The following is an 8,648-nucleotide window of genomic DNA, read 5'->3' as shown; positions in this document are numbered from 1 at the left end:
GGAGGAGGTTGAGGTAAAGATACATTTTGTGGTGGGATCCATTTGGAGATGGCAGAAGATGCGAAGGATAATTTACACAAAATAATCTGCAGATGCTGGGGTCAAAGCAACACTCACAACATGCTGGAGGAACTCAGGTCAGGCAGCATCCGTGGAAATGGTGAGTCAACGTTTCGGGCTGGAACCCTTCGTCAGGACTGAAGAGGGAAGGGGCAGAGGCCCTATAAAGAAGGTGGGGGGAGGGTGGGAAGGAGAAGGCTGGTAGGTTCCAGGTGAAAAACCAGTAAGGGGAAAGACAAAGGGGTGGGGGAGGGGAAGCAGGGAGGTGATAAGCAGGAAAGGTGAAGAAGGAATAGGGGAAAACACAATGGGTAGTAGAAGGAGGGCAGCTAGGGGAGGGGGCAGAGTGAAATAGGGATAGGGGAAGGGAGGGGGAGATGTCTCAACATGTTTTCCTGCAATGTTGGAGGCTGTCAGCACCAGGCTGGTGTTGTGAACCTCACCCAGACCAGCCCCACCAGAAACCGGCTACAAGATGTTCCGAAAATATTAATGACTAAAGAAAACGTTAGCAGGTAGGTCCAACAGACACGGCAGTCAAATAACAGGATGGCCTTGATTAGCAAGATTTTAGAGTTTAAAATAGAGAGGTTTTGTTGCAATTATATCATCTGGAACAGCGCCGGCAGTTCTGGTGCCCTGAACACCAGGAACATTGGAGACAGTGAAAAGGAGATTCAGCAGGATAATTCTTGACATGAGAGGGCTGTCCCACAAGCAGACAGTAAATACATTGTGGTTGCATTGATTGGACAATGAGGCCTAAACTAATCCTACCTGCCCACTCACAATCCAGCAGCGCGCTGAGTGGCTCCCACTGGATCCAATGGTATCGCAGCACGGAGCGGCGGGTCCATCCCCAAAGGTTCAGAGAACACGGAAATAGCCTGAGCAGTTCAGAGAGTTGTCAGACGAAGATGGAGAATCGGTGGAAAGGTGGGTCCCGGGTCGGAAGGGAAGGGAAGGGAAGGGAAGGGAAGGGGGCGATGAAATACATGGTAAATATGGAGAGAAAAGTTAATTACTGTAAGTATATACAGCAGTCTATGACTGTATATAGCACAGTTGAAATAAGCAGTGCACAAAAAAACCGAACTGAATGTAATGAGATGCCTTGGATGCTATGGAAACCAGTACCCATGCTGGAGCTGACCAATTTTACATTGGAGGCTGTGCTGACTTTTCCCTCTTCTCTCTTGTCATTCAATAATTGTGGAGCATGAAACAATCTGCTGGAGGAGCTCAGCGGGTCAGGCAGCATCTGTGGAGGTGAAGGGATGGTCGATGTTTCATATGGAAATCCTGCTTCAGGATTGTGAAATGTCACCATCCCTCCACCTGCACAGACCCTGCCTGACCCACTGAGTTCAGAATCAGGTTTGTTGTCACTGACATCAGGAGTGAAATGTGTTGTTTTGTAGCAGCAGTACAGTATAAAACATAAATACTATCAGAAGTATGAAAACAATAAATGGGTAGTGCAAAAAGAGAGTGAAATGGTGAGATAGTGCTCATGGTCTCATGGACTGTTCACAAATCTGATGGCAGAGATGAAGAAGCTGTTCCTAAAATCCAATGGTATTGCAGCACAGAGCGGCGGGTCCATCCCCAAAGGTTCAATCTGCTGAATCTCCTTTACACTGTCTCCAGTGTTCCTGGTGTTCAGAGCACCAGAGCTGTCGGCGCTGTTCTAGATGATGTGATTGCAACAAAATTTCTCTATTTTAAACTCTAAAACCTTGCTAATCGAGGCCAACCTGCTATTTGACTACAGTGTCTGTTGAACCTACTTGCATTAGCCATTAATATTCTCGGAACACCTTGTAGCCGGTTTCTGATGGGGCTGGTCTGGGTGAGGTTCACAACACCAGCCTGGTGCTGACGGCCTCCAACATTGCAGGAAAACATGTTGAGACATGGTAAGATCCAGAAAGGTCCCACATCAGTTCAGGTCTCTGCACTTTAAATTAACCAGTACAGGTCACTCAATCCTCAGTGTGGGTCCCTGCATCTTCAATTTGAATTAATTTATTAATGTCAAATGTACCGAGGTACAGTGAACAACAGCCAGAATCACGTTGATTGTCACTGACATATGTCATCAAATTTGTTGAGTGTGTGCCTTCAGACTCCTGTGCCTCCTCCCTGATGGTGGCAATGAGAAAAGGGCATGTCCTGGGAGGGGTGAGGTTTTTAATCATGGATGCCAACTTTTTGAAGATGTTCTTGATGTTGGGGAGGCTAGAGCCCGTGATGGAACTGGCAGAGTTTGCAACTTTCTGCTGCTTTTTCCATTCCTGTGCATTGGGCCCCTCCATACCAGATGGTCATTCAAGATCCAAATACATTTACTTACTTTATACTTTATACTTCATTGTCGCCAAACAGTTGGTACTAGAACGTATAATCATCACAGCGATATTTGATTCTGTGCTTCACACTCCCTGGATTACAAATATTAAATATTAAAAATAGTTAAAATTAGTAAATATTAAAAATTTAAATTATAAATCATAAATAGAAAATAGAAAAATGGAAAGTGAAGTAGTGTAAAAAAAACAAGAAGCAGGTCCGGATATTTGGAGGGTACGGCCCAGATCCGGGTCAGGATCCATTCAGCAGTCTTATCACAGTTGGAGAGAAGCTGTTCCCAAATCTGGCCATACGAGTCTTCAAGCTCCTGAACCTTCTCCCGGAGGGAAGAGGGACGAAAAGTGTGTTGGCTGGGTGGGTCGTGTCCTTGATTATCCGGGCAGCACTGCTTCGACAACGTGTGGTGTAAAGTGAGTCCACGGACGGGAGATTGGTTTGTGTGATGTGCTGCGCTGTGTTCACGATCTTCTGCAGCTTATTCCGGTCTTGGACAGGACAGCTTCCAAACCAGGTTGTGATGCACCCCAGAAAAATGCTTTCTACGGTGCATCTATAAAAATTAGTGAGGGTTTTAGGGGACAGGCCAAATTTCCTTAGTTTTCTCAGGAAGTAAAAGCACTGGTGGGCCTTCTTGGCAGTGAACTCTGCTTGGTTGGACCAAGTCAGGTCATTTGTGATATTGACCCCGAGGAACTTGAAGCTTTTTGACCTGTTCCACTTGTTCACCACCGATGTAAATTGGGTCGTGCGGTCCACTACTCCTGAAGTCAACAACCAGTTCCTTCATCTTGTTCACGTTGAGGGATAGGTTATTGTCTTCGCACCATGCCACCAGGTTCTTAATTTCCTCTCTATACTCAAACTCATAATTTATTTGTAAAGAATGTATAAATTATACCCCTTGAGATTTGTGTGCTTACTGGCAGCCACAAAGCAAGAAACCTGAAGAGACCAATTTAAAACAAAAACATAAGTGAGGAAAACATTCATACAAACAACAGAAGCAAACAACAGCATTCTGAACCAGAGTGAGTCCTTAGATCCAGTCCCTGGAGCAGCCGGAGTAGGCCCACCCCTATTCACATCAGCCACCTCAGTTCATCACATTAACGGGGTAAAAATGTCGCAAAACTCAGAGACAAAAGGTGTTATTTGTAATGCTTTAGTCACATTTCTTACCATATGAATCACCAATAAGCTGTCGCACAGTGGACCAATCTTAAACTGGACCGTCAGTCAGAATGCTCTCCACAGTACATCTGTCGGCATTTAGTAGTCTTTCGTGACATATCAAGTCTCCTCAAACTCTGAATGAAATTTAGCCACTTGTGTGGCTTCTTCATAACTGGATCAAAATATTGGGCCCAGGATAAACCTAATGAAGTATTGACAGCCGGGTACTGGAAACCTCTCACCCGATACACAGCTGAGCTCTTGATTAATGTGTGTTCCCCGATTTCCCCTTCCTGAAGTCCACAATCAATTCCTTGGTTTTACACAGAATGCAGGTTGTTGCTATGACACCACTCAACCAGCTAATCTCTCACTCCTGTACACTTCCTCATCTCCATCTGAGTATCACCAACAGAATTATAGATGGTGTTGGAGCTGTACCTAGCTACACAATCATGGGTTCAGGGAGAGTCGAGCAGTGGGCTGGGCACACATCCTTGAGGTGCCTGTGTTGATTGTCAGTGAGGAGGAGATGTTATTATCAATCCACACTGACTGTTGTCTCCCGATGAGGGAGACACAGATGCCCAGGTTTTGAATCTTCCTGATTAGTGCTGAGGGTATGATGGTGTTGAACACTGAGCTATAATCAATAAACAGCAGCCTGATGTAGGTATTGCTGTTGTCCAGGAGTTCCAAGGTCAAGTGGAGCGCCAGTGAGGTTGCATCCACTGTAGACCCATTGTCGCAACAGGCAAATGCAGCAGGTCCAGGTTATTGCTTAGACAGGAATTAATTCTGGCCACAACCAACCTCACAAAGCACTTCATCACAGTAGCTGTGAGTACCACTGGGTGATAGTTGTCGACGTAGAGACAGGTAAACCCTGGTGAATGAAATCTGTGTAATTCTACCACAGAGAAACAAGGGGTGAAAGGAGAAGACATCGGTGTTGTGATCCTGCTGGAAAAGTGTTTGGATAAAGTGTATAAACCGGTGGAAGTTGCTCACCAGGGAATGTTTGATGCCAACACTGTTGTTGTACGAATTCTCTGGGAGCAACGGTGGAATTCATCTGTTAAAATTCAGAAGAGTCCCAGCAACAAAGAGGCGATGGACAAAGTGAAAAGGAGCGTCAGCAAGTGTCAGGGTGAGTAAAGGTTTCAACACAGACATTTTTGCAATTGTTAATCCCACCGTGTGATGCACAGACAATGACAATACCTTTCACCATGCTGACCTACTCTGGTCCATAGGTGACTCCACACCCACGAGGGTCAATTCTTCACCATGCTGTGAACTGACCAGGGAAACCATTCAGTTCTACAGCAGAGATGGACACTGTCAGGTACTGTCACATCTGTCAGTGTATTAAAGATCAAATTGCATTCTAGTTCCTCGTGTACTGCCCTGGCGGTGAAATCCTCAGACAGTGGGCTTACTGAATACCATTTTCCTTTTGGACCTGGATATCGAGTCTGTCCAATCAGTTTTCCATGAACACATCATCACAATAGATTCTAGCATTTTCCTGAGAGTTGGAATGATGCAGAATAGCTTGTTATTCCCAGTTTCCACTCTCCTTCCCTGTATTGAACAGTTGGGAATGGGAATCACTGTCTCAGCACTGCGATTAGGAGATATTTGTGAAGTGTTGGATCTTGTGTTTGGCACGTGGCTAAGTGGTTAAGGCGTTCATTTAGTAATCTGAGGGTCGTTAGTTCCAGCCTCATCTGTGGCGGCGTGTTTGTATCCTTGAGCAAGGCACTTAACCACACATTGCTCTAGTGTCTGTACGAGGAGTGGCGCCCCACACAGACTTCCAATCTGCACCTCCTAAGGCATGAAAATGCCTGACGCAGGCATCTCATGGTCTGAGTCAACATTCCTTGTTGGATCTCTACTCTGGGAAGGTGTCATTACCCGGTTGTTGGGGATATTCAGTGGGAGATAAGTGGACTGAGTATCCCGGACCAGACGACTGGATGGGAAGATGGAGCTGAGGCTGGTGATCAGCTGGGAAATTATTCAGTGGGGCAGGAAGATGTGAGGGAATATGAGCCTCCTACTGTTTTCCTGTTCCGGTATTCCAAACCTGTTACATAAAGACAGACAAAGCATTGTGTTGTTCAGTGACTCTGAAGCTGTTCATTAGGCCTGAGTTTTGGACCAAGATCACTCCGTCTCTCCCCAGCACATTTCTGTTACCCATCCAATGGAATTCCCATTTCTCCACACTTATTATTACCTGCCGAGGAAAAGGTTAATAAAAAAAAATCTGCTTGGGGGGGACGGGGAGGCAGAGGTAAGGATGTTTTTAGTGGTAAAATCCCTTTGGAGATGGTGGACATTGTGGAGGATAGTGTGTGGGATGTGAATGCTGATGGTATGTTGGGAAGGATGAGGAGACTTTTATCACTGTTAAGGACAAGGAGACTGTTAAGATTGTGGGAGCTTGGGTTGAGCACTGATGTTCTGGAAATGGAGGAGATGCAGGTGAGGGCATCATCAATAGCAGAGGGAGGGAAACCCCATCCTTTGAAGAATGATCCTCTGATATCCTGGAAAACAAAGCCACTTCCTGGGAACAGATGTGGTGGAGGCCAAGGAACTGAGAAAATGGAATAGCTTTTTACTTGAGGTGGATGGGGAGTGGGATAGTCAAGGTAACGGTGGGAATCAGTAGGTTTATAAAAGATGCTGGTTGACAGTTTGTTTACAGACATGGAGAGAGTGAGACTGAGAAAACAGAGGTCAGAAATGGACCAAGTGAATTTAATGGCAGGGTGTAAGTTAGAGCAAAGTTGATGACATGGACAAGTTTAACATGGGTGCAGGAAGCAGCACCAGTGCAGTCAGCAATATAGCAGAGATAGAATTGAGGAGTATTACTGGGGAAGGCTTGGTGCATGGACAGTTCTACATAGCCACTGAAGAGGCAGGAATAGCTAGGGAGAAAGTGAGAGGAGGCAAAGGAAAAATTGTTAAGCATGGCCACCAGTTCTGCCAGAGGACCGAGCAGGGTGGTGGTGGAGTGGAATCAACTGGTTGTTTTGTTAAGAAAGAAGTGGAGAGATTTAACGCCTTCTTGAAGGGAATAGAATGCATAGGGACTGAACATCCCTGGTGAAGATGAAGATCCTTCTGTATGTCAGTGTTGTTTAGTGTCCTGTCGACTGTCTCTTTATATTTGACTTCCCAAAGGGCATCAGCTCAGAATTGCCTGGATTAAACTCTTGTCTGCTATTTCTCCACCCATGTCTGGAACTGAACTGTATCCCACTACAGTATGTCCATTAACGATCTCTACACTATCCACAGCACTGACAATCTTTGTATCCTCTGCGATCTTTCTGATGCATAACAGGCACAGGTCCCAGTATAGACTGGCACAGCACCACTCGTCACAGACCTCCAGCCAGAATAAGTCTCATTGACCACCACCCTCTCATTCATGGCCAAGTCAGTGTTGCAAGGATGAGGCTGAGGACAAACCCAAGTATAGGACACAGACGCGGAGGCAGAGTTGTGAGGCGTTAGCACCGCCATGAACAGGGAAGCGGTATCCAGGATAGTCTTTACATAGAGACAGGGTTTACGTAGGGTATCCAGGAAGTGACACAGAGCTTAGAACTGACAGTCCCAAGGAATCAGATAACGAGGTTTACTCACACTAGAGTCAACCAACAAACTAGCAAAGCTTGGCTGTGCTGCCCAAGGTTTATCCTATGTTCACTAATCTGAACCAGGTGTGCTGTAGTTAGTGGAACTGGGAATGATTGGAAATCAGATGAGGGGATTAAGGCCCAATTAAGGAGGTAATAGCAAGATGGGGAATTGCCAGACGGAACCGTGACAGTCAGTTCTGAATCCAAACAGCCAAGTCACTGGTCACTGTGGATCCCATACATTCTAATGGGGCAGTGGTGGCAAATACAAGAGGGTTAGGTTGCATCTTTACTGGAGCGGAAGCAATATCCCGGGCAGGATGGTCACCTGTACTAAGGAGGGTTGCAACTAGTCTGATAGGCGGAGAGGAAGCAGAGTATCAGGTAAGAGAGTGGAGGGGTTAAGAGGAAAGTAGATATCATGACCAGTAACAACAGGGAAGGGCAAAGTAATTGAAACAACGGAATACATGTGTTAAAGTGAGTTTATTTTAATACTGAGGGTATTATGGGTAAGGGTGATGAACTTAGAACACAGATAAATACATGGAAATGTGATGTTGTGGTCACCACAAAGACTTGATTTTGAGAGGGACTGAATTGGATGTTTAATATTCCAGGATTCAATGGGTTAGGACAGATAGTGTGTGAGGTAGAGTCAGTGGGGGGAGTTGTACTACTATTCAGGGTCAATATCACAGTTGCACTCAGAGGCAACATAATGGGGGGTGGGGGGGGGCTCATCCACTGAGTCTCTTATGGGTAGAACTCAAAAATCAGAAGGGTATAATCCCTCTGATGCAATTGTACTACAGACTCCGCGCCACCCCCCCACCCCCCACAATAATCACCAGGACATTGAGGAGCAGAGAGTTAAGTTGGAGCAGGGCAAATTACCAGAACATGAGGCAGGAACCAGTGAGAGTTAACTGGGAACAGCTGTTTTTGGGCAAGTCTACATCTGACACATGCACGGTGTTGAAAGACCAACTGCACAGTACTGGACAGGTATGTTCCACTCAGAGAGAAGGACAAGGATGGCAATGTAAGTGAACCTTAGATTTTGAGAGAAGGGATGAATTTAGTCAAGAAGGTAAGGGAAAGGTATATAAAGCTGAGGAAGCTAAAATCAATTGGAGCATCTGAAGCCAGAAAATAACTGAAGAAAGAAATTAGCAAAGCCAGGAGGGGCTATGAAATGTCCTTGGCAAGTAGGATTAAAGAGAATCTAGCATTCTCTACATACATCAAGAGCAAGAGAATAGCTAGGGAGAGGGTTGGACCCTTCAAGGAGAAGGGGAGTGGACATTTGCCTGGATGTGGAGGATGTAGGTGATGTCCTCCATGAGTACTGTCCATCAATATTTATCAAGG

The 8,648-nt window shown here is 45.7% G+C and overlaps 1 protein-coding gene across 4 annotated transcripts in view; it reads left to right on the top strand.

Annotated features, from left to right (window-relative positions):
• Positions 1-943: 943 nt before the first annotated feature.
• LOC134341194 (uncharacterized) overlaps positions 944-8,648 on the top strand; it is a 42,252-nt gene continuing 34,547 nt past the window's right edge. For all 4 annotated transcript variants that reach the window (XR_010016726.1, XR_010016725.1, XR_010016727.1 and 1 more), the window contains exons 1-2: positions 944-996; positions 4,526-4,756. Coding sequence is in view for 1 of the 4 variants with exons in the window: in XM_063039014.1 (XP_062895084.1) it covers positions 978-996; positions 4,526-4,756 (250 nt within the window). In the remaining 3 variants the exon portion in view is untranslated. The remainder of the gene's footprint in view (positions 997-4,525; positions 4,757-8,648) is intronic.

Source organism: Mobula hypostoma (genome assembly GCF_963921235.1).
Source record: "Mobula hypostoma chromosome 8 unlocalized genomic scaffold, sMobHyp1.1 SUPER_8_unloc_4, whole genome shotgun sequence".
Classification (NCBI taxonomy): Eukaryota; Metazoa; Chordata; class Chondrichthyes; order Myliobatiformes; family Myliobatidae; genus Mobula; species Mobula hypostoma.
Note: the sequence above shows the minus strand (reverse complement) of the source record. Positions and strands in the feature narration are given on the sequence as shown.